The sequence below is a fragment of the Babylonia areolata genome, chromosome 23 (assembly GCF_041734735.1).
Source record: "Babylonia areolata isolate BAREFJ2019XMU chromosome 23, ASM4173473v1, whole genome shotgun sequence".
Taxonomy (NCBI): Eukaryota; Metazoa; Mollusca; class Gastropoda; order Neogastropoda; family Buccinidae; genus Babylonia; species Babylonia areolata.
Window position 1 is genome coordinate 16,894,125 of NC_134898.1, and position 27,978 is coordinate 16,922,102.

Genomic DNA, 27,978 nt, shown 5'->3' on the forward strand with positions numbered 1-27,978 from the left:
TGAACAGCCAATCCTGTAGGGGTGACAGCAGGGTCACATGATGCGGGGAACGAAGGAGGTGGTGTGGGAGGAGGAGGTGGTGGTGGAGAAGGGTAAGGTCTGTGGCTGGCTGCCTGCCTGCCGGTTGTGGACGTGCTGCAACACAACGCACAGCGTCACCATCACCATAGCAACACAGCACAATGCGTCACCATCACCATAGCAACACAGCACAATGCGTCACCATCACCATAGCAACACAGCACAATGCGTCACCATCACCATAGCAACACAACACACTGCGTCACCATCGCCACAGCACAATGCGTCACCATCACCATAGCAACACAACACACAGCGTCACCATCACCATAGCAATACAACACACAGCGTCACCATCACCATAGCAACACAACACACTGCATCACCATCACCATAGCAACACAGCACAATGCATCACCATCATCATAGCAACACAACACACTGCGTCACCATCACAACAACACAGTGTCACCATCATCATAGCAACACAACACACAACATCTCCATCACCACAGCAACAAAACACAGTGTCACCTTCACCAAAGCAACAACACATACAGTGTCACCACAGAAGGCAACGTCACCATCACCATAGCAACAACACACAAGGCGTCACCATCACCATAGCAACACAATACACATGGTGTCACCACAAGAGGCAATGTCACCATCACCATAGCAACACAACACACACAGTGAATACAAATACATGAATACACAAACTTCATTGTCTATACTCTGGTACACAGACTTTCTTTCTGGCAGCAGCACAAGTTCAACATGAAACATCATCACCATAGGAGGCACCATCACCATCACCATAGCAACACAACACACACAGCATCACCACAGGAGGCACCATCACCATAGCAACTCAAGACACAGGGTCACCTTAGCAGGCAAAGTCACCATCACCATAGTAAGGACAGTCATCATGGCGATGAAATGATGATGGAAGAAATGATGATGACAACAGCCACAAACATAAACATAATAGAATCATTGTAACCATGGTTAAAAAAACAAACAAAACCCCCCCAAAAAAAACCCAAAAAAACAGCCCATGGTAAAGTGGTTAGTGCCACACAGTGATGACTGGGACGATGAAGGTTCAAGTCCCTGCACATGTGGCTCCTGCACAGAACTGAGTGTTCCATGGGCTCAATGGAAGACTGGGATGGGATCACACAGTCATGTATCACCCACTTCACTGATCCATCCTTTGGAGTGTTAAGCAAATCTCCTGACCCACACTGCAGGTATCTGTATCTCTTGGGCCTGGTCAATGCCAGGATATAGTATGAAAGGAAGCATAGAGTAAAGCCTTGTCATGTGGTCCTAAACTAAAACAGACCATAGAAACATCAACATCCTCCTCTATCATGAGAACAGAAAAAATGGTCCCAGATTCTGTGGCTTTCATGGGGACCTATCATGAGAACAGAAAAAATGGTCCCAGATTCTGTGGCTTTCATGGGGACCTCAGTTTTGACCTCCCTTCACTTCCATGTTTAGGGTGAGTTCCTGTCAATGCCTTAGTGTCTACTGATTCCTGGGAGACTGTCATGGAGGGATTGTCACTGGGGAGGACTTCACTGGAGGGATTGTCACTGGGGGGGATTGTCACTGGGGGGATTGTCACTGGGGGGACTGTCATTGGGGGGACTGTCACTAGAGAGGACTTCATTGGAGGGATTGTCATTGGGGGGGATTGTCACTGGGGGGATTGTCACTGGGGCGACTGTCATTGTGAGGACTGTCATTGGGGGGACTGTCATTGGGGGGACTGTCACAGGGGGGACTGTCACTGGGGGGATTGTCATTGGGGGGGATTGTCACTGGGGGGACTGTCATTGTGAGAACTGTCATTGGGGGGACTGTCACTGGGAGGAACTGTCACTGGGGGGAACTGTCACTAGGGAACTGTCATGGGGGGACTATCACTGGGGGGATTGTCATTGGGGGGGATTGTCACTGGGGGGAACTGTCATTGGGGAACTGTCACTGGGGGGACTGTCACTGGGGGGATTGCCATTGGGGGGAACTGGTCATTGGGGGTGGGGGACTGGTCATTGGGGAGTGGGGGTGACTGGTCATTGGGGTGACTGGTCATTGGGGGGTGGGGGTGGCTGGTCATTGGGGTGACTGGTCATTGGGGAGTGGGGGTGACTGGTCATTGGGGTGACTGGTCATTGGGGGGTGGGGGTGACTGGTCATTGGGGTGACTGGTCATTGGGGGGTGGGAGTGACTGGTCATTGGGGTGACTGGTCATTGGGGGGTGGGGGTGACTGGTCATTGGGGGGATTGTCATTGGGGGGACTGGTCATTGGGGGGAACTGGTCATTGGGGGGACTAGTCATTGGGGGGGACTGTTATTGGGGGGGGAGACTGTCGGGGGGGGGGGGGGCTGTCATTGGGGGGGGACTGTCACTGGGGGGGAGGGGGGACTGTCACTGGGGGAGCGGGGGGGACTGTCACTGGGGGACTGTCATTGGGGGGGGGGACTGGTCATTGGGGGGACTGTCATGGGTGACTGTCATTGGGGGACTGTCAGTGGGGGGACTGTCGTTGGGGGACTGTCGTTGGGGGCTGTCATTTGGGGGACTGTCGTTGGGGACTGTCATTTGGGGGACTGTCATTTGGGGGACTGTCGTTGGGGGGACTGTCATTTGGGGGACTGTTGTTGGGGACTGTCATGTGGGGGACTGTTGTTGGGGACTGTCATTTGGGGGACTGTTGTTGGGGGGACTGTCATTTGGGGGACTGTCGTTGGGGACTGTCATTTGGGGGACTGTTGTTGGGGGGACTGTCACTGGGGGACTGTCGTTGGGGACTGTCATTTGGGGGACTGTCATTTGGGGGACTGTCATTTGGGGGACTGTTGTTGGGGACTGTCATTTGGGGGACTGTTGTTGGGGGACTGTTGTTGGGGGGACTGTCGTTGGGGACTGTCATTTGGGGGACTGACGTTGGGGGACTGTCGTTGGGGACTGTCATTTGGGGGACTGTCGTTGGGGACTGTCATTTGGGGGACTGTCGTTGGGGGACTGTTGTTGGGGACTGTCATTTGGGGGACTGTCGTTGGGGGACTGTTGTTGGGGGGACTGTCACTGGGGGGGACTGTCATTGGGGGTATCTGTAATGGGGGGGGGTAGGGGGGAGCAGGGGAACTGTCATTGGGTGGATGACAATGCTGGACGGCTGTCATTGGGGGAAAGGGGGACTGTCATTTGGCGGGGGGAGATGGGTGGAGGGGGGATTTATTGGGGGTGGCGGGGGCACTGTCATGGGGGAGGGGAGAGGGGGACTGTTATTGCGGGGCTGTCACTGGGGGGAAAGGGGGATGGTCACTGGGGGGGCATGTCAAAGAGACGCACCACTGGATGTAAGGCCTGTTATAGACTGAGGAGATACCTGCCATGCCTCTCAAATCCCAGTTGGTAATACACCTCAAGTGACCATGGGATTATCATTAACAGATTTACCATTGTGAAAAAAAAACCCAAGAAAAACCAATGATTCATGTCACCTGGTAGTCAGAGGAGGAGGCCATGGAAGATGATGATGTGGTGGTGGTGGTGGTGGTGGTGGTGGCAGGGATCATGACTCTCAATCGCTTGGCAGGTGGAGGGTTGTGTCCTGACGACTGGTCCCCTCCCCCACACTGCCCCCCTCCTCCACCCGCACCACCCTGCTACTGACACATCACATCACGTCACATCACCAGTCACCTCCCTGCTACTGACACATCACATCACGTCACATCATCACCAGTCACCGCCCTGCTACTGACACATCACATCACATCATCACCAGTCACCACCCTGCTACTGACACATCACGTCACCAGTCACCACCCAGCTACTGACACATCACATCACCACCCAGCTACTGACACATCACATCGCATCATCACCAGTCACCACCCAGCTACTGACACATCACATCGCATCATCACCAGTCACCACCCTGCTACTGACACATCACATCATCACCAGTCACCGCCCTGCTACTGACACATCACATCGCATCATCACCAGTCACCGCCCTACTACTGACACATCACATCATCACCAGTCACCGCCCTGCTACTGACACATCACATCACCAGTCACCTCCCTGCTACTGACACATCACATCATTACCAGTCACCTCCCTGCTACTGACACATCACATCACATCGCCAGTCACCTCCCTGCTACTGACACATCACATCACCAGTCACCGCCCTGCTACTGACACATCACATCGCATCATCACCAGTCACCACCCTGCTACTGACAAATCACATCACCACCAATCACCTCCCTGCTACTGACACATCACATCACATCACATCACCACCAGTCACCTCCCTGCTACTGACACATCACATCACATCACCAGTCACCTCCCTGCTACTGACACATCACATCACATCACCAGTCACCACCCTGCTACTGACACATCACATCACCACCCTGCTACTGACACATCACATCACATCACATCACCAGTCACCACCCTGCTACTGACAACACATCACCAGTCACCTCCCTGCTACTGACATCACATCACATCACCAGTCACCACCCTGCTACTGACACATCACATCACCAGTCACCGCCCTGCTACTGACACATCACATCACATCACCAGTCACCGCCCTGCTACTGACACATCACATCACATCACCAGTCACCGCCCTGTTACTGACACACCACATCACATCACCTCCCTGCTACTGACACATCACATCACCAGTCACCTCCCTGCTACTGACACATCACATCACATCACATCACATCACCAGTCACCTCCCTGCTACTGACACATCACATCCACCGCGGCAACCCATAGGAGAAGTAAGACAGGGAACATTCATCAACTATACCCTCCACACTGACACCTGTTTTACCTGAGTCAACCCCGTTAGGAAGCAAGACAGGAAGCAACAATCGTCAGCTGTACCCTCCACACCGACACACCTGTTTTACCTGAGTCAACCCCACTAGGAAGCAAGACAGAATACAACAATCGTCAGCTGTACTCTCCACACTGACACCACACCTGTTTTTACCTGAGCTTTGCTGGCAGTGTCCGCCTTGTCTTCATTTTCATCATCAGAAATAAATTCCCGTTTTGGGTACGGAATGGGGAGACCATCAAAGACGCTGAAACATAATCGTATACACACATTCACACAGAAACAGACACAAACACACACACACACACACACAGAAGCACGCATACACACACACACACACACACACACACACACACACACACACGCACGCACACACACACATGCACACACACACAATCACTGTATTGACAACTGCACCAGCTTTCTCTGATGATGATTAACCATTAAAATGCAAGAAAAGGTGTCAACCATGATGCTATGTATTTCTATTTTCATATGAACAATTTTCACAGACTCCAAGAACACCTACAGCTGAATTTGTACATGGAATATGATCAATCACAAAGCTAATGTTCTGAAAAGTTGTTACATGCATGCATGCACGCACATAGACAGAAATCATGCTGACAGATGATCTTTTTTTTTTTATTATACAAAATTCAAATAAGCAACCATTTTCAAACAAACCCTAAACTGTGGTAAATTTCATTTGTTCCAATCTGTCCTGTTTGAAATAAGCTTTATTTGTCATGTTGCTGCCTGATATGCCAGAGACACAATGGGCAGCAGGTTTATTGATCATACACTGCAGGAGGAATGCAAGCAGCAGCTTATAATGATAATATTTGTATTTGTATTTCTTTTTATCACAACAGAATTTGCTGTGTGAAATTCAGGCTGCTCTCCCCAGGGAGAACGCGTCGCTACACTACAGTGCCACCCATTTTGGGGGTATTTTTTCCTGCCTGCAGTTTTATTTGTTCTTCCTATCGAAGAGGATTTTTTCAACAGAATTTTGCCAGGAACAACCCATTTGTTGCTGTGGGTTCTTTTACGTGCGCTAAGTGCATGCTGCCCATGGGACCTCGATTTATCATCTTATCCGAATGACTAGCGTCCAGACCACCACTCAAGGTCTAGTGGAGGGGGGGAGAAAATATCGGCAGCTGAGCCGCGATTCAAACCAGCGCGCTCAGATTCTCTCGCTTCCTAGGCGGATGCGTTACCACTAGGCCATCACTCCAGTGGACGAGAGATTCCTAAAGCATGGATGGAAAACAAAAACAACAAGAGAGGCAAGGCCTTCAAGACTCACTTGTGATAAATTAAGTCCCCTAGCATTAATTACAGAGTAATCTCCCTTTTTTTACTATCTGCACCAAAATGTTTGCAAAATAAATAAAAATTCCATGCTTAGCAAAAGAAGTTCCTGTTTGAACAAAAAATGATAATAACGACTCCTCTTGTTGTTGTGTCAGAATAAGAGGTCAAAGTGCCAAGTTTAGAGAATACAAAAAATATAAATATAACAGTAAATGCAGTTTGCATATAATTAGGCTTCTTTTTTTATTTTTTTGTGCCCATCCCAGAGGTGCAATATTGTTTTAAACAAGATGACTGGAAAGAACTGAATTTTTCCTATTTTTATGCCAAATTTGGTGTCAACTGACAAAGTATTTGCAGAGAAAATGTCAATGTTAAAGTTTACCATGGACACACACACACACACACACACACAGACAACTGAACACCGGGTTAAAACATAGACTCACTTTGTTTACACAAGTGAGTCAAAAACATGAAGCAATGAGATCTAATATCAAAATATACACCCAATGATGATGATGATGATGATGATGACATTCATGAAACAATAATGACAATGACGATGACAAACAGTGACAGTGAAGGTGACTGGGGGCAGCACTCACTCAGTGCTGGGCAAAGGTTCCTCCAGGAAGTAGGCATCCTTCATGGCGTGTTCCGAGGTGATGCGCTTGGTGGGGTCCATGATCAGCAATCTCTGGAGCTACACCAACAATTCTCACCTCATGCCACAGCTACACCAACAATTCTCACCTCATACTGCAGCTACACCAACAATTCTCACCTCATACTGCAGCTACACCAACAATTCTCACCTCATGCCACAGCTACACCAACAATTCTCACCTCATGCCGCAGCTACACCAACCTCATCACTCACCTCATACTGCAGCTACACCAACCTCATCACTCTCACCTCATACTGCAGCTACACCAATCACACTCACCTCATGCCGCAGCTACACCAACCTCATCACTCTCACCTCATGCCGCAACTGCACCAACAATTTTCACCTCATACTGCAGCTGCACCAACAATTCTCACCTCATACTGCAGCTGCACCAACAATTCTCACCTCACGCCACAGCTGCACCAACAATTCTCACCTCATGCTGCAGCTGCACCAACAATTCTCACCTCATGCTGCAGCTGCACCAACAATTCTCACCTCATGCTGCAGCTGCACCAACAATTCTCACCTCATACTGCAGCTACACCAACAATTCTCACCTCATGCCACAGCTACACCAACCTCATCACTCTCACCTCATGCTGCAGCTACACCAACCTCATCAATCTCACCTCATGCCGCAGCTACACCAACCTCATCACTCACACCTCATGCTACATCTACACCAACCTCATCACTCTCACCTCATGCCACAGCTACACCAACCTCATCACTCACACCTCATGCTGCATCTACACCAACCTCATCACACTCACCTCATACTGCAGCTACACCAACCTCATCACTCTCACCTCATGCTGCAGCTACACCAACCTCATCACTCTCACCTCATACTGCAGCTACACCAACCTCATCACTCTCACCTCATGCTGCAGCTACACCAACCTCATCACTCTCACCTCATGCTGCAGCTACACCAACCTCATCACTCACACGTCATACTGTAGCTACACCAACCTCATCATTCATACCTCATGCTGCAGCTACACCAACTCTCACCTCACACACTACTGTTAACCACACACACACACACACACAGATGCACAGATACACACACACATATACACAGATACACACACACACACACACACACAAACAAACACACACACACAGACCACAAACTTAAAACTGCCAAACAAGTCATGACAAAGGACTGTGGCACTGACATGGTAGTTTTACTTACTAGATGGAATGCCTTGCCATCTGCCTTGACCTTGTGTTTTTCCATGTATTTCATCAGGGTACAGTTCATGTAGCTGCACAAACACACACACACACACACACGCACACATGCACACGCACAAAACTTAGACAAAACAATAAACTTACAAGATAACACTTATAAAGTAAGCCACACATGTACATATAATCCTGCACAACAACCAGCACAATCAATAACAAATGCTTCACTTCAAAGCAATCACATAATGACTCGCACGCCTAACACTCAATTCTCTCTCTCTCTCCCTATTACCAACATGAACTGTACACCTATCACCCACATGAACAAATAAACCTATCACCAACATGAACAGTACACCTATCACCCACATGAACCAGCACACATATCACCCACATGAACAGTACACCCATCACCCACATGAACAGTACACCTATCACCCACACCCATCCCCCACATGAACAGTACACCTATCTCACATGAACAGTACACCCATCACCCACATGAACAGTACATCTATCACACACATGAACAGTACACCTATCACCCACATGAACAGTAAACCAATCGCCCAAATGAACAGTACACCTATCACCCACCCATCACCCACATGAACGGTACACCCATCACCCACATGAACAGTACATCTATCACCCACATGAACAGTACACCCATCGCCCACATGAACAGTACACCTATCACCCACACCCATCCCCCACATGAACAGTACACCTATCTCACATGGACAGTACACCTATCTCACAAGAACAGTACACCCATCACCGACATGAACAGTACATCTATCACCCACATGAACAGTACACCCATCACCCACATGAACAGTACACCTATCACCCACATGAACAGTACACCTATCACCCACATGAACCATACACCCATCACCCACATGAACAGTACACCCATCACCCACATGAACAGCACACCTATCGCCCACATGAACAGTACACCCATCACCCACATGAACAGCACACCTATCGCCCACACCTATCACTGACTCTCTGAAACAATCTGTTCCACCCACACCCAACTACATCAATACTGTGCCACAAACTGTTCCACCCACCCACACCCCACCACATCATTTAAGAACAAGAAGGGAAATAATGTCTGATGCTGTACGGTGAACAGGAATTCCAAATCATTCTGCTGGTGCAGTCAGTGTTCTGCTTAACTCTTGTGTTTCCCAATGCATCATTCTTCCCTTTTACCTGCACCACTTGAAATCTTTCTGCATCATTCTTCCCTCTTACCTGGACCGCTTGAAGTCCTGCACCTCTTACCTGGACCGCTTGAAGACTTTCTGCATCATTCTTCCCTCTTACCTGCACCGCTTGAAGTCTTTCTGCATCATTCTTCCCTCTTACCTGCACCGCTTGAAGTCTTTCTGTGTCATTCTTCCCTCTTCCCTGCACGGCTTGAAGTCTTTCTGCATCATTCTTCCCTCTTACCTGCACCGCTTGAAGTCTTTCTGTGTCATTCTTCCCTCTTCCCTGCACGGCTTGAAGTCTTTCTGCATCGTTCTTCCCTCTTACCTGGACCGCTTGAAGTCTTTCTGCATCGTTCTTCCCTCTTACCTGCACGGCTTAGTCTTTCTGCATCATTCTTCCCTCTTACCTGGACCGCTTAAGTCTTTCTGCATCGTTCTTCGCTCTTACCTGCACCGCTTGAAGTCTTTCTGCATCATTCTTCCCTCTTACCTGCACCGCTTGAAGTCTTTCTGCATCGTTCTTCCCTCTTACCTGGACCGCTTGAAGTCTTTCTGCATCGTTCTTCGCTCTTACCTGGACCGCTTGAAGTTTTCTGCATCATTCTTCGCTCTTACCTGCACCGCTTGAAGTCTTTCTGTTTCATTCTTCCCTCTTACCTGGACCGCTTGAAGTCTTTCTGCATCGTTCTTCCCTCTTACCTGCACAGCTTAGTCTTTCTGCATCATTCTTCCCTCTTACCTGGACCGCTTAAGTCTTTCTGCATCGTTCTTCGCTCTTACCTGCACCGCTTGAAGTCTTTCTGCATCATTCTTCCCTCTTACCTGCACCGCTTGAAGTCTTTCTGCATCGTTCTTCCCTCTTACCTGGACCGCTTGAAGTCTTTCTGCATCGTTCTTCGCTCTTACCTGGACCGCTTGAAGTTTTCTGCATCATTCTTCGCTCTTACCTGCACCGCTTGAAGTCTTTCTGTTTCATTCTTCCCTCTTACCTGGACCGCTGAAGTCTTTCTGCATCATTCTTTCTTCATAGCTGGACTGCTGGAAGTCTTTCTGCATCATTCTTCACTCTTACCTGCACTGCTTGAAGTCTTTCTGCTTCGTTCTTCCCTCTTACCTGGACCGCTTGAAGTCTTTCTGCATCGTTCTTCCCTCTTACCTGCACTGCTTGAAGTCTTTCTGCATTGTTCTTCCCTCTTACCTGCACAGCTTGAAGTCTTTCTGCTTCGTTCTTCCCTCTTACCTGGACCGCTTGAAGTCTTTCTGCATCGTTCTTCCCTCTTACCTGCACTGCTTGAAGTCTTTCTGCATTGTTCTTCCCTCTTACCTGCACTGCTTGAAGTCTTTCTGCATCATTCTTCCCTCTTACCTGCACCGCTTGAAGTATTTCTGCTTCGTTCTTCCCTCTTACCTGGACCGCTTGAAGTCTTTCTGCTTCGTTCTTCCCTCTTACCTGCACCGCTTGAAGTCTTTCTGCATCGTTCTTCCCTCTTACCTGGACCGCTTGAAGTCTTTCATCAGCTGAGGGTGCTCTGGCATTTTGCGAATGTCCTCCCAGTCTCTGTCTGTCACAAACAACATAACACACTGACAGTCTCTGTCTGTCACAAACACCATAACATACTGACAGTGTCTGTCACAAACACCACAACACACTGACAGTGTCTGTCACAAACAACACAACACACTGACTGTCTGTCACAAACAACATAACACACTGACAGTGTCTGTCACAAATACCATAACACTGACAGTGTCTGTCACAAACACCATAACACTGACAGTGTCTGTCACAAACAACACAACACACTGACAGTCTGTCACAAACAACATAACACACTGACAGTCTCTGTCTGTCACAAACAACACAACACACTGACAGTGTCTGTCACAAACAACACAACACACTGACAGTCTCTGTCTGTCACAAACACCATAACACACTGACAGTGTCTGTCACAAACACCATAACACACTGACAGTGTCTGTCACAAACACCACAACACACTGACAGTCTGTCTGTCACAAACAACACAACACACTGACTGTCTGTCACAAACAACACAACACACTGACAGTCTCTGTCACAAACACAACAACACACTGACAGTCTCTGTCACAAACACCATAACACACTGACAGTGTCTGTCACAAACACAACAACACACTGACAGTCTCTGTCACAAACAACACAGTTTCAGTTTCAGTTTCAGTAGCTCAAGGAGGCGTCACTGCGTTCGGACAAAACCATATACGCTACACCACATCTGCCAAGCAGATGCCTGACCAGCAGCGTAACCCAACGCGCTTAGTCAGGCCTTGGGAAAAAAAAAAAAAAAAAAAAAAAAAAAAAAAAAACACACACACACAACCACACACACACAAAAAAAAAAAAAAAAAAAAAAAAAAAAAAAAAAAAACGGGGGAATAAATAATAGATAAGCTTGCATAAATAAATAAATAAATAAATAAATAAATAATAATTATAATATAGAAAAAGGTAGTAGTAATAATATTAGTAATACTAATAAAATGATAATAATAAAACATAAATAAATAAATAAATAAGACAACAATGGTGATAAATAAGCAAATAAATGTAAAAAATGAAGACACACATTCACACATACACCCACACATGCATAACAGAAATGCACCAGACATGCAGTTTCACATATATGAAAGCACAGTCAAATACAAACAACACAACACACTGACAGTCTATCACAAACACCACAACACACTGACAGTCTCTGTCACAAACAACATAACGCTGACATTCTCTGTCACAAACACCACAACACACTGACAGTGTCTGTCACAAACACCACAACACACTGACAGTGTCTGTCACAAACAACATAACACACTGACAGTCTCTGTCACAAACACCACAACACACTGACAGTCTCTGTCACAAACATCATAACACACTGACATTCTCTGTCACAAACACCACAACACACTGACAGTCTGTCACAAACACCACAACACACTGACAGTCTGTCACAAACACCACAACACACTGACAGTCTGTCACAAACACCACAACACACTGACAGTGTCTGTCACAAACACAACAACACACTGACAGTCTCTGTCACAAACACCACAACACACTGACAGTCTCTGTCTGTCACAAACAACATAACAAACTGACAGTCTGCCACAAACACAACACACTTACAGCTCTGTCTGTCACAAACACCATAACACACTGACAGTCTCTGTCTGTCACAAACAACATAACACACTGACATTCTCTGTCACAAACACCACAACACACTGACAGTCTGTCACAAACACCACAACACACTGACAGTCTGTCACAAACACCACAACACACTGACAGTCTCTGTCTGTCACAAACAACATAACAAACTGACAGTCTGCCACAAACACAACACACTTACAGCTCTGTCTGTCACAAACACCATAACACACTGACAGTCTCTGTCTGTCACAAACAACATAACACACTGACAGTCTGCCGCAAACACAACACACTTACAGCTCTGTCTGTCACAAACACCATAACAGGGGGTAGTGGGGAGGGGGTGGTCAGACAAGCGCAGATGACCCTGCCAGTCACCACACACCACAAGGAGAGGGGTTTGGGGGGTGGGGGTGGGGGGTCAGAGAAGAAATGTGAAGAGGGGATGTGTGAACAGGGTGGACTGCACTGCAGGAGACTACAGTGACAATCTGCACCAGGAAGTGGCAGTGGCCTCCCTTCATCTGCTGTGTGGATCAGTCCATTCCACAGGCATGGCCCTGATACATGCAGACTTTGGATCAGTCTATTCCACAGGCATGGCCCCGATTCATGCAGACTTTGGATCAGTCCATTCCACAAGCATGGCCCTGATTCATGCAGACTTCGGATCAGTCCATTCCACAGGCATGGCCCCGATTTATGCAGACTTCGGATCAGTTCATTCCACAAGCATGGCCCCAATTTATGCAGACTTTGGATCAGTCCATTCCACAGGCATGGCCCCGATTCATGCAGACTTTCATCTGCTGTATGGATCAGTCCATTCCACAGGCATGGCCCCGATTCATGCAGACTTTCATCTGCTGTATGGATCAGTCCATTCCACAGGCATGGCCCTGACACATGCAGACTTTCATCTGCTGTATGGATCAGTCCATTCCACAGGCATGGCCCCAATTCATGCAGACTTTGGATCAGTCCATTCCACAGGCATGGCCTTGATACATGCAGACTGAGATCTCCACTGAGGCAATTCTAGATATGCTGGCTCACCACAATACAGTGGTCAAAGTGAACCTCTTCAATGCCAGATCCTGTTCTCATGGCCCAAGGCCTGGGCAGGGTCACCCTGTGTCCCTGGATAAGCATGTACCAAATGCAGTTTTTCCCCAGGATGGATCATCTGGTTGGCCCACGGCATACACAACTGCCATGCTCTCTTTGTTGTTTGAAAACCAGATGCGACGCAAATGTTTGAAACGGAACACCTGAGTTCATGACCCGTGTTTCAGTGACTTCCATACTCAGTGACTGGGAACATAAACTGCCTGTATCCTCAAGTGTGTGTTAGCCATAATAATATGTGTGCACAAGTCATTCTGACTTGAATATGAGAAAAACCTGATGTCTGTTGTTATTTTCAGACGGCTCTGTATGGTTTACTGATTATTCAGAACTGATATTCATGAACAAAAAACACTCATCTTTTTTTCTTTGTTTTTGTTTGGAAAAATGAAATGACTGACAAGTGTAACTTTTAGTCTACTAGTCACATTACTTGGATTTATTTTAACTTTACCTGTCAAAATAAACCCAGTGAGTTTGAACAGAGTGTTTTTCTTCATATCTGTATGTGTTCTCAAGTTGCTACCCATTTGGTTAACTTCGAAAACAGTAACAAATGGGCCATAATTGGCTAATTTGAAGTGAGGTGAAAATGGGCCACACCTGGATAGTTTAACTTGGAGTACCATGAAAGTGGGTCACACTCAGCTAACTTGGAGAACTGTGAAAATGGGTCACACTCAGCTAACTTGGAGAACTGTGAAAATGGGTCACACTCAGCTAACTTGGAGAACAGTGAAAATAGGTCAAAGTCAGCTAACTTGGAGAACAGTGAAAATGGGTCACACTCAGCTAAGTTGGAGAACAGTGAAAATGGGTCACACTCAGCTAAGTTGGAGAACAGTGAAAATGGGTCGCAGTCAGCTAACTTGGAGAACAGTGAAAATGGGTCACACTCAGCAAGCTTGTGCACACTCACTCACATGTACAAACACATACAGCATAGTTTCAAGGAGGTGTGAAGGCATGTGCACTAATCCATGTACACAAAAACCTCCCAGTGCCTGACCTACAATTTATCCCAACATGCTGGCTGGTCAGCCTTGAGAACCTACCCTAGGTTTGCACAAACTTTTCTTAACAAAAGAAAAAAAGAAGAAACAATCATAAAAACTGAACAAATAAATCAATATATTAAAGTACAATAAAGCAAAAGACACACAGAAGAAATTGATGAAATAAAAAAATTATTAAAAAAATTTAAAGGGCCACATTCAGTGTCTGTGCACACACATACAGACTCACACAAGCATGAAACTGCACTTACACAGAGACAGACTCTCTCTCTCTCTCTCTCTCTCTCACACACAATTTTTTTAAAAATGCACCCATACATGAACACTGCCCACGACATGAAGACAGCCCATAGCATGAAGACAGCCCATGACATGAAGACAGCACTGACCGTGAGGAAAGCCCATGACATGAAGACAACCCACAACACGAGGAAAGCCCATGATATGAGGAAAGCCCATGACATGAAGACAACCCACAACATGAGGAAAGCCCGTGACATGAAGACAGCCCATGATATGAAGACCGCCCACGACATGAAGACAGCCCATGACATGAAGACAGAAGACAGTACTGACCATGAGGAAAGCCCATGATATGAAGACCGCCCACGACATGAAGACAGCACTGACCGTGAAGAAAGCCCATTACATGAAGACAGCCCATGACATGAAGACAGCACTGACCGTGAGGAAAGCCCGTGACATGAAGACAGCACTGACCGTGAGGAAAGCCCATGACATGAAGACAGCACTGACCGTGAGGAAAGCCCATGACATGAAGACAGCACTGACCGTGAGGAAAGCCCGTGACATGAAGACAGCACTGACCGTGAGGAAAGCCCGTGACATGAAGACAGCACTGACCGTGAGGAAAGCCTATGACATGAAGACAGCACTGACCGTGAGGAAAGCCCATGACATGAAGACAGCACTGACCGTGAGGAAAGCCTGTGACATGAAGACAGCACTGACCGTGAGGAAAGCCCATGACATGAAGACAGCACTGACCGTGAGGAAAGCCCGTGACATGAAGACAGCACTGACCGTGAGGAAAGCCCATGACGTTAAAGATGCGGTCCAGCTGGTCGTGGTGATATGGGTTGCTGGTCTTGATGTCCTCCTGCCGGCAATGGAAGATGGGCTCTGATGTCAGGAGTTCAGCGAAGATGCACCCAATGGCCCAGATGTCTGCAAACATCATTGACAGCACTGAGACATACATACCTACCTCACAATCATACATATATGCCCACCCAAAACATACACATACCTACCTCACAATCATACATATATGCCCACCCAAAAATCACACATGCCTACGTCACAATCATACACATATACCCACTCAAAAATCACACATGCCTACTTCACAATCATACATATATAACCACCCAAAAATCACACATGCCTACGTCACAATCATACATATATGCCCACCCAAAACACACACATGCCTACCTCACAATTATACATATATACCCACCCAAAAATCACACATGCCTACCTCACAATTATACATATATGCCCACCCAAAAATTACACATGCCTACCTCACAATCATACATATATGCCCACCCCTAAATCATACATGCCTACCTCAATTATACATATATGCCTACCCCTAAATCATACATACCTACCTGACAATCATACATATATGCCCACCCAAAACACACACATGCCTACCTCACAATCACACATATATGCCCACCCAAAACTCATATTTGCCTCACAATCATACATATATGCCCACCCCTAAATCATACATACCTATGTCAATCATACATATATGCCCACCCCAAAATCATACCTACCTACCTCACAATCATACATATATGCCCACCCAAAACACACACATGCCTACCTCACAATTGTACATATATGCCCACCCAAAAATCACACATGCCTCACAATCATACATGTATGCCCGCCCAAAAATCATACATGCCTACCTCACAATTATACATATATGCCCATCCAAAACACACACATGCCTACCTCACAATCATACATATATGCCCACCCAAAACACACACATGCCTACCTCACAATCATACATATATGCCCACCCAAAAATCATAATGCCTACGTCACAATCATACATATATGCCCACCCCAAAATCATAACACATGCCTACCTCACAATTATACATATATGCCCACCCAAAACACACACATGCCTACCTCACAATTATACATATATGCCCACCAAAAATTATACATGCCTCACAATCACACATATATGCCCACCCAAAATACACATGCCGACCTAACAATTATACATATATGCCCACCCAAAACATACACATACCTACCTCACAATCATACATATATGCCCACCCAAAAATCATAAATGCCTACCTCACAATCATACATATATGCCCACCCAAAAATCATACATGCCTACCTCACAATCACACATATGCCCACCCAAAAATCACACATGCCTACCTCACAATCATACATATATGCCCACCCCTAAATCATACATGCCTACCTCACAATCATACATATATGCCAACCCCTAAATCATAGATGCCTATCCCAGAATCATACCACACATATATGCCACCCCTTAATCATACATGCCTACCCCAAAATCACACATATCGGGTGCCCCCTAAAAAGTGAACCGCTTTTTGACAAGTATTTTCTCAGTGATAGAGAAACCAAATTCACTGAAAATTTTCACACAGTAACCTTAGGGTATCATCAACAAGCTTGCAAAATATCTAAAAGTTTGGACGCAAATTATGCAAGTATTGTCAAATTCAAAACAGCATGTCAAAAAATCTAGTATCAGAGCTGTGCAATGTGACCTCCATATGTTCATGCCAGCTGCCAGGTGTTGGCATCTGTCAATCAGTGTCAGTCTAAAAATCGCCTGTCTGGGTGTCAAGTCTATTGATTTTTTTTTGATTTTTTTTATTGTCTGTATCCAAAATCAGTTCTGTCCAAAGTTTCAGTTTGGAAGGATCAACCATGCCTTTGAGTGAAAGTGATAAGGTTACCATTTAAAACTGTTTCAAGGAGAAAGGCTGGGGTGGAAGAAGGATTGTAAAGGAATTTCCAGGCAAGGGGTGGAGTCATATCACTGTAAATAGATTTATCACTAAAATACGCACTACAGGGTCGGTAGTGTGTGTGTGTGTGTGTGTGTATGTGTGTGTGTGTGTGTGTGTGTTTTGTTCAGTTTAACGTCTATTCACTGTAAGTGTTATTAGATGGAAAGGAGAAAAGCAGTGGATAAAGATAAGGGAATGCATCTGTATATTAGTGTAAGAAATTGTTCATCTTATGTAGTAGAGAAAAAGTACATTATATGAAATTAAAGGCTAAAGAGATTGTGGTGTGTAATGAATGAGGTGTCGTTGTGTGTGTGTGTGTATGTGTGTGTGTGTGTGTGTGTGTGTGTGTGTGTGTGTGTGTGTGTGTGTGTGTGTGTGTGCACTGACCAATGGCCTTGGTGTAGTGGCGGGCTCCCAGCAACAGCTCTGGGGCACGGTACCAAAAGGTCACCACCACCGGGTCAAGGTCGGCCAGGGGCTTGAGGGGAGCATTGAAGAGACGAGCAAAACCCATGTCAGCTGGACACACAAGGAAAAGAATGAAAAAGCCCGAGTTGGATAGAGAGAGCGGGAACAGACTGGCAAAGCCCATTTCTCTCCCTTCCAATCCCCTCTCTCCGCCCCATTTCTCTCCCTTCCAATCCCCTCTCTCCACCTCATTTCTCTCCCTTCCTCGAATCCCCTCTCTCCACCCCATTTCTCTCCCTTCCTTGAATCCCCTCTCTCCACACTATTTCTCTCCCTTCCACCAATCCCCTCTCTCCACCCCATTTCTCTCCCTTCCAATCTTCTCTCTCCACCCCATTTCTCTCCCTTCCACCAATCTCCTCTCTCCACCCCATTTCTCTCCCTTCCACCAATCTCCTCTCTCCACCCCATTTCTCTCCCTTCCACCAATCTCCTCTCTCCGCCCCATTTCTCTCCCAATCTCCTCTCTCCACCCCATTTCTCTCCCTTCCACCAATCTCCTCTCTCCACCCCATTTCTCTCCCTTCCAATCCCCTCTCTCCGCCCCATTTCTCTCCCAATCTCCTCTCTCCACCCGATTTCTCTCCCTTCCTCCAATCTCCTCTCTCCACCCGATTTCTCTCCCTTCCTCCAATCTCCTCTCTCCACCCGATTTCTCTCCCTTCCTCAAATCTTCTCTCTCCGCCCCATTTCTCTCCCTTCCAATCTCCTCTCTCCGCCCCATTTCTCTCCCTTCCAATCTCCTCTCTCCACCACATTTCTCTCCCTTCCAATCCCCTCTCCACCCCATTTCTCTCCCTTCCTCCAATCTCCTCTCTCCACCCCATTTCTTTCCCTTCCTCAAATCCCCTCTCCTCCTTGGCTCAGATAACCATTTCTCCAGTACCATGAAGGAACTTTCTGTTTATCTTCAGTTGCTTATACAAACATAAAACAAACAAACAGAAAAGAAAATCAGGCACAAGTGGTCATATTCATGAACATAATCTTTGCACATGCCTCTGACATTGACTATTATAGGATTAAACAGACTAACCTGAACATAACTATGCATAACTAAACTGAACATAACACTGTATAACTAAAGTCAACAAACCTATACCTAACCTACCTGGACATATGAGATACAAAATAAACAAAATTATGCATAAAAAACAGACACTCAAAACCAAAAATTGCCAACAGGTGCCTAACAAGTCCTCTTTGCAAAAACATAGTATGAGTGCCCAATTACCAAGTCCTGAAAGACAAAAAATATGCATGGCTTTCTGGGAAACAAAGACACTGATAAATGGATCACCAGGGCAGACAATCAGGAAAGAAGAGAGGGCAGAAAGAAAAGGAAAAAAAGCCACACAAGAAAAAGAGACTTCGACAGAAAAAAGGAATTTTCTAGCACAGAAATTCCAGAAGGCGGGAATACTTTTCATTCTGGAAGAGTTCCTGGCACTCCCATGGGGGTACTACCTAGGATATAAGCCTCAAAATTTCCAATCCACTCTGTAAAAACTGAAAGCAAACCTTACCGATTTTCACCCGTCCCCTCTCTGGCCCCTCCCCCATCACCAGAATGTTGGCTGGTTTCTGCCCACATCAACAGGCAACACACAACGCTGCTCACAACAACTGTAACAATGATTATAATAATAATGTGCACAGATATAGCACTAATCCTGTGGCTCAAAACCATTCTGACAATACACAAGTCATGAGCAAGGTATATATATATATATATATATATATATATATATGTACTAGCCCTGTTGCTCAAAGTCAATGTAACTATACATAAGGCATTAAGCAGGTACAGGAATATATATATATATATATATTTACATATTTATATATACATATATATATATATAGAGAGAGAGAGAGAGAGAGAGAGAGAGAGAGGAAGAGACCGCGGGGGAGAGAGAGAGAACCCTGTGGCTCAAAGCCAATCTATGTATATAATACTAGCCATAAGGCTCAAAGCCAATCTAACAATACATGAGGCATGAATAAGGGGTACAGGGTGAGGGTGAGGCAGGGGACACATATATATATATATATATGTGTATATATATATATATATATATATATATATATATATATATATATATATATATATATATATACCTGCCTCACCCTCAACACACAGACACACACACACACACACACACACTGGGCACACCCCCTCACACACATACAAAGTGACAGAACTGACCAGATCTCTGTGAAGCACCCAGTTGGCATGGAGGTAGTGAATACCATCCAGGATCTGATACAGCAGGGACTTCACCATGTTCCGTGGCACGTTGACCACCTTCTTGTTGGCCTTGGCTGACCGCTGAAACTTGATGATGTGCTGAACACAGCAAGCACACCACCCACACCCCTGCTATAATTCATCATGCATCAGTGTTGCTAGAAACAGCAGCTGAATACACAGGGCTACATCAAGGCTGAAAAGACTGTCAGTATTAATCATGCGGAATACTTATCATGAAAGCACTGTAAATATTAATCCTGTGGAATATTTATCCTGAAAGCACTGTCAATATCAATCATGTGGAATATTTATCCAGAAATCACTGTCAATGTTAATCCTGTGGAATATCTATCCTGAAATCTTTGTATATGTTAATCCTGTGGAAAAATTATCCCGAAATCACTGTCAATCTAAGCACTGTGAAATATTTACCCTGAAACTACTGTCAATGCTAATCCTGTGGAATATATATTCTGAAATCACTTTCAATGTTAATCCTGTGGAACATTTATCTTGAAATCACTGTTTATGTTAATCATGCTCAATATGTACCGGTATCTTGAAATCACTGTCAATATTAATCCTATATAATATTTATTGTGAAATCACCATAAATGTTAATCCTGTGGAATCTTTATCCTGAAATCACTGTTGATAATAATCCTGAGGAATATATATATCCTGAAAGCACTGTCAATATCAATCCTGTGGAATATTTATCCTGAAATCACTGTCAATATCAATCCTGTGGAATAGTTGTCCTGAAATCACTGTCAGTGTTAATCCTGTGGAATAGTTATCCTGAAATCACTGTCAATCCTGTGGAATAGTTATCCTGAAATCACTGTCAATGTTAATCCTGCGGAATATCTATCCTAAAAGCACTGTCAATATCAATTCTGTGGAATATCTATCCTGAAAGCACTGTCAATATCAATCCTGTGGAATATTTATCCTGAAAGCACTGTCAAAAATAATCCTGTGGAGTATTCATCCTGAAAACAGCCAATAATAACCCTCTGGAACATTTATCAGTTATCCTGAATAAACTCTTAATATTAATCCTGTGGAACCTTTAACTTTGTCCTGAAAACACTGTCAATATCAATCCTGCAGAACATTTATCAACCGCTTCGCCAGTAGCTTTTTCCCCAAAGCAGTCAATGCCCAGTCTCTCGAACAAATCCAGTATGATAAATAGAATTGTGCAATCAACAACCATCTACCTGAAGATCTTGTCATCAGCCCCATCCACATGTAATATGCGGCTTCTGTTCAAACATGCGTGAGAGAGAGAGAGAGAGAGAGAGAGAGAGAGAGTGTGTGTGTATGTGTGCATGTGTGTGCGTGTATGTGTGTGCATGCTTGCATGTGTGAGTATGCACAATTTTTTTTATATTGATATGCACTTGTATGTATCCAAATTTCTACTGTATCTGTATGATTTTCGATTTATGTTCATACCTTGTTGTGTACTATCCCCCCCCCCCAACCCCCCCCACCCCCCAATATTCCTTGTGACTCTGGTACACTTGGTAATAAAGACATATTCTATTCTGTTCTATTTCTATCCTGAAAACACTGTCAATATCAATCCTGCGGAGCATTCATCCTTCTCTTTGCTGCTGCTAACCTAGCTGACCAGACAGGGTCAATGCAGGAACTTTAAAACTCAAAACACTGATACCATAGAACCAGAAAAAAAAAAAAACCCTGGAAAAGAAAATGAGGCACAAGCACAGTCACATCCGTGCACAGAAACCTGGGACAGGCCCTCAATTTTTCACCTGGGGATCAAATAAACCTGAACATAAAGATAATTATACATAATGCAAAAAAAAAAAAAAAATATATATATATATATATAACGCACATACAAAATGAAAAGTTGCAAATGGACACCTCAGATGTCCTGGGTGCACGAAAAGAATACAACATACCAACAGTAACCAGTCATCAAGTCCTGAAAATGACTGAAAAAAATATTCAAGGCTTTCTGGAAAAATGAAAGGAAGAGACAATATACAGAAAAGGAAAAGTCATGTGTCATCATCATCATCAGTCCTACAGCCATGACTGACGACTAAAACAGAACCCAGAAGCCCACTTTACCCAGAGGTCATGTTCAATGTAGTCATGTGTCATCATCATCATCAGTCCTACAGCCATGACTGATGACTAAAACAGAACCCAGAACCCAGAAGCCCACCTTACCCAGAGGTCATGTTCAATGTAGTCATGTGTCATCATCATCATCAGTCCTACAGCCATAACTGACGACTAAAACAGAACCCAGAAGCCTACTTTACCCAGAGGTCATGTTCAATGTAGTCATGTGTCATCATCATCATCAGTCCTACAGCCATGACTGATGACTAAAACAGAACCCAGAACCCAGAAGCCCACCTTACCCAGAGGTCATGTTCAATGTAGTCATGTGTCATCATCATCATCAGTCCTACAGCCATAACTGATGACTAAAGCAGAACCCAGAAGCCCACCTTACCCAGAGATCATGTTCAATGTAGGCATGTGTCATCATCATCATCAGTCCTACAGCCATGACTGATGACTAAAACAGAACCCAGAACCCAGAAGCCCACCTTACCCAGCGGTCATGTTCAATGTCGTCATGTGTCATCATCATCATCAGTCCTACAGCCATAACTGATGACTAAAGCAGAACCCAGAAGCCCACCTTACCCAGAGATCATGTTCAATGTAGGCATGTGTCATCATCAGTCCCACAGCCATGACTGACGACTAACACAGAACTCAGAACCCAGAAGCCCACCTTACCCAGAGGTCATGTTCAATGTAGTCATGTGTCATCATCATCATCAGTCCTACAGCCATGACTGACGACTAAAACAGAACCCAGAACCCAGAAGCCCACCTTACCCAGAGATCATGCTCAGCGTAGTCAAAGAGCAGCCACACCTTGCGGTCAGTGTGGGACAGGAATACTCTCTGTAAGCTGATCACGTTCTGGTGCTTCAGTTCTCTCAGCAACTGCACACGGATGGGTTTGGGTCAGGGTTAGAGTGTGTGAGTGTGTGAGTGTGTGTGTGTGTGTGTGTGTGTATGTGTGTGTGTGAGTGTGTGTGTGAGTGTGTGAGTGCATGTGTACATGCATCTGTGTACATGCATCTGTGAGTGTGTGTGTGTGTGTGTGTGTGTGTGTGTGTGTGTGTGTGTGTGTGTGTGTGTGTGTGTGTGTGTGTATGCACCATCACATATATATCACAAACACAACTGAGAACATTATCTACTTATCTGTCTGGTTGTCTATTTATCAACACATAAATCAATTTTCTATACTCTTCTATTTTATGGTTATTTCCTTTTGTTTTAACAACTGAAATACTGCAATTAGAATTGATATGATGTGCTAAACAGCATAAGTTGATGCAGTTTATATTTTTTGCTTACCACCAAAAAAACCCAAATTTTTTTTGTAGATGAAAACAAATTGAAAAATTGTGCTGGTTTGTGCTTGACATCCTTAGTCACATCAAATCTACATTTCACCCATAGTTTGTGCTTAACAGTCTTAGCCACATCAGATTTACAGTTCACCCATATATCCTAACCCAGTTAACATTATAGTCAAGATTTATTTTCTATGATTAAACATTAATCCAAATTTGGTGTTGACTGATAAAATATTTCCAGAGAAAATTAATTTGTTAAAATTTCTGATGGACACACACACACACACACACACACACACACACACACACACATGCACACACACACCAATCAGGGTAATTACACTGACCTACTTGGTTTAGACACGTGATCCAAATATGATGTGAAATAGGACATCACATTATACATTGTAATATATCAATTCAAGCAACTGACAAAAGCACTGAGGAATGAGGAAAGAAATTCAACTCACAGCGATTTCCCGACAGGCAGACATGGAGATACCAGTGCCTTCTATCTGCTTCAGGGCATACTCATGGCCTGCACGAGGCGCAAAGGACCCCTCTCTACACAGTATAGCATTGCAGTTTGCACTGTAACTCTACTCCTCAATATCATTACACAATTACTGGCATAAGCAAAATGACTTCTTACAGTCCAGACTCCCACTGGGCAAACCTACCAACACTGTACAACCCATTTTGCCTCAAACAGGTTGGGCTAACAGACCCTAGACCAACATGCATGCAAAGTTTTGGGAAACAAGTCTTGTCTGTGAACAGGCCTTGCACAAGGCCTAAATGACATCATATTCAAGTTTTCAAACTCAATATCATCAGTAAATAACTCCTTTCTCCCTCAACTCAATCTCTCTCACTCACATTCATGTGTATAATATATACACATATACATACATACACATACATGTGTATATATATTTATCTATAAATATATATCATGGATTGGCTTTGCGAACAAAGATTTAGGAAGGGGGATATCCATGTCTGTTGCAGGTTCACTGGTGGCTCATGAGGCCTATTCTGGACAAAGGTCCATCCACAGCGGCTGCATGGGAAAGTCCGTTGTGGGTCAGTTCTGTGACGTCACAGGTTTTCCTCTTTTTCCTTTTTTCCTCCAAGCAGGATCTGTGTGTCTCCCGGAAAGAGATGACAGCTTGGTGGATGGTGTGTGGCCAGGTCACAATCTGTGACTAGAGTGGACCACTGTCAATGGTCAGTGTGACAGGCTATGAGGGATTCCTTCTGAATCTTTTGGGGCGCCCCTCTGTCACAGTGGATGGTGGATAGTTCCGCAAAGCACTTTCTTGGGCAGGCAGTGGTCCTCCATCCTGGAGACATGCCCAGCCCAGTGCAGTTGTGTCTTCAACAGTAAGGCCTTGATGCTGGTGACCTACACTTGTTGGAGGACTAAAGTGTTTGTGGCAAAACACTTCCTCCAGCTGAGGATGGTGTGGAGACAGCGTTGTTTGAAACATTCACAATGTTATGATGGTAAGTGACCTACGTAAAGGCAGCGTTGTCTGAAACATTCACAAAGTTATGATGGTAAGTGACCTACGTGAAGGCAGCATTGTTTGAAACATTCACAAAGTTATGATGGTAAGTGACCTACGACTCAAAGCCATAGAGAAAGGTGGTCAGAATAATGGCTCCGTACATGCTGATCTTTGTGCCTTTCTTCAGAAGCTTGTTGCTCCACTCGTCTGTACATTCTGCCAAAAGCAGTAATTGCCTTTGCAAGACTGTTGCCAATTTCCTTGTCAGTTTTGGTGTCTGATGATAAAGTGCAACCCAGGTAGCTGAAATGGTGGACTGTCTAAACTCTGTCTCACAAGTGGTGATGTGAGAAGGATGGTAATCATCTTGAGGTGTGAGATGTTCAAAAACTTCAGTCTTTTTCAAGCTGTCTTCCAGTCTCAAGAGCTTGGCATCTTTTGCAAAGCAGAATGTTCAGCGTTGCAAGGCTGACTGTGTGGGCAACAAGAGCAGCATCATCAGCAAAAAGAAGCTCATGGAGTAGTTGCTCCAGTGTCTTGGTTTGGTCCTGTATGTGTCTCAGGTTGAACAGACTGCCATGGTTGTGGTATTGAATGTAGATAATAATATTAATAATGATAACTGGACATTTATCAGCGCTTTCCTCATTGCACAAAGTGCTTTACAATCCACACACACACGCATACAAAACAGTCCTCAACTCACAAGCATGCACAATAAACATATATATATAAGATTTAAGATACTGTCATCACCAAGGTCATGTGGTCCTTTGGCACATCATGCTGAAAAAGGTGGTGAAAAGTTGGTGTAAACAATATATTAACCCCTTACTGGCAGTATGGAAATACATGTGACTATTTTATACAGTTGTGTATGCGCCCCCCCCCCCCCCCCCCCCACCCCTCGCCCCCCCCCTTTTTTTTTTCTTCTTTTTTTTTTTAACTTTTCACCAAATGCATACAATTAATGGGAAACAACTCAACTTGGTGTCCATGCTCTACAGACTTTCAAGGGTGGATTGTATCCCTTCAATTGATCATTGTCTATTTTCTGTTCATGACAAAAACAGGAGAATGTATCCCTTCAATTGGTCATTTGTCTTTTTTGTTGATGGCCGACACTATTTTCTGTTTATGGTTGACATGGTCTATTTTCTGTTCATGACCCACATAAGAAAATTACCAGTCACAGTGCTTCATGGAGAATCATGCAAAGTTTGCCAATATCTGGGAACAAATATTACTATTGTCTGAAATAAATGTCATTTTGGTGTATCAATTTCTTTGTTAGACAATACCGGTACATGTTTGCTAACTAGGAACAAATAAAGTATTCCTGTTTGAAAATGAAATGTTATTTTGGCATATCAATTTCTTCGCTAGACAATACCAGTACAGGTTTGCCAACTGGGAGCAAACAATTAAGTATTCTTGTTGTCTGAAAATCAAATGCAATTTCGGTGTATCACTTTCTTCATTAGACAATGTCTGTATAGTGTATTTATGAGTCATCTGGTTCTATACATGTCATTATTCAAATGACTAAAATGCCCCACTAAATCAACACTGTATAGATTTCAACTAACATTTCACTGCTGCTAAACTCCTAAAAGTAAGTTAGTAGAAATTATGCATGAGCAACCACATATGATACCAAGCAATAATTATATTAATATATTTCTGCTTTTTAGGGAGTGGTGCATGTTTTTGCATACAGACAGTTGGAAATGCTGATTTTTTCCTCAGATGCAAAGCGGCACTTTTTTAAATATATAATAAAACTGAACATCAAAACACAAATACCTTTCTGAAGTTTCTCAGTACTGCCCCTCCCCTTTCCGTGCCATAAACAATTACATGCAATGGACACACATACACTGAAACAGTACCATTCAAGTAAACACACTACCATACATACATAAAATATGCATCCGCGCACATTTCAGTAAAATCCTGAAATAACTTCAGTGTTGCCTGGCAACACACAGCATAATTCATTAAATGACTAACCAGTGAACTGTATAGCTTCTTTTGCAATATTCTGACTGGGGAAATGTTTTTATTTGCTTTCAAAAACAGTTTGTGTTTCCAAGTTTTAATTTCAAAACAAAATGCTCAATTTAGAGTCTCGTCATCTCACGACACTCCAGTCATTTTAACTGACAGGTTAAAAAAAAAAATGATAAAGCATGTTTCTGTTGTTTATTTAATAGATGATGTCTGTCCAATTCCCAACGTTATGAAACATACGGTTGTTAAATGTTTGCCTTACGACAAACATGTAGAACTTAAAATCAAAATAAAATAAAAAGCAATGTGGGTCCTTAAATGCGCGAGCGCTAAGTTCGAAAGTAAGAAAGTGTGGCCTACATTTCGATGCCGTCTTTTTTCCTAGCTTTGTAAACGTGTCCATAGGTTCCTCTGCCCACTTTGCAGCCTTCATAATCAAACAAGTCTTCCACCTTGGCTCTCTCCAAAGTAGTCTTTTGCTTGAAATCGTAGTCCATGTTTACGTTCTGCATCGAGCA

The 27,978-nt window shown here is 44.5% G+C and overlaps 1 protein-coding gene across 1 annotated transcript; it reads right to left on the minus strand.

Annotated features, from left to right (window-relative positions):
* On the minus strand, positions 1–27,971 carry LOC143298143 (cyclin-dependent kinase 8-like). The gene is made up of 13 exons (XM_076610874.1): positions 27,821–27,971; positions 24,404–24,497; positions 23,401–23,511; positions 20,455–20,595; positions 19,772–19,829; positions 18,165–18,296; positions 15,754–15,897; positions 10,847–10,916; positions 8,130–8,202; positions 6,860–6,957; positions 5,082–5,175; positions 3,552–3,716; positions 1–135 (listed from the first exon to the last, which is right to left on the minus strand). Exons 1-13 carry the CDS (start codon positions 27,955–27,957, stop codon positions 34–36), a joined length of 1,419 nt encoding a protein of 472 aa, XP_076466989.1. The 5' UTR covers positions 27,958–27,971; the 3' UTR covers positions 1–33.
* Positions 27,972–27,978: the final 7 nt, after the last annotated feature.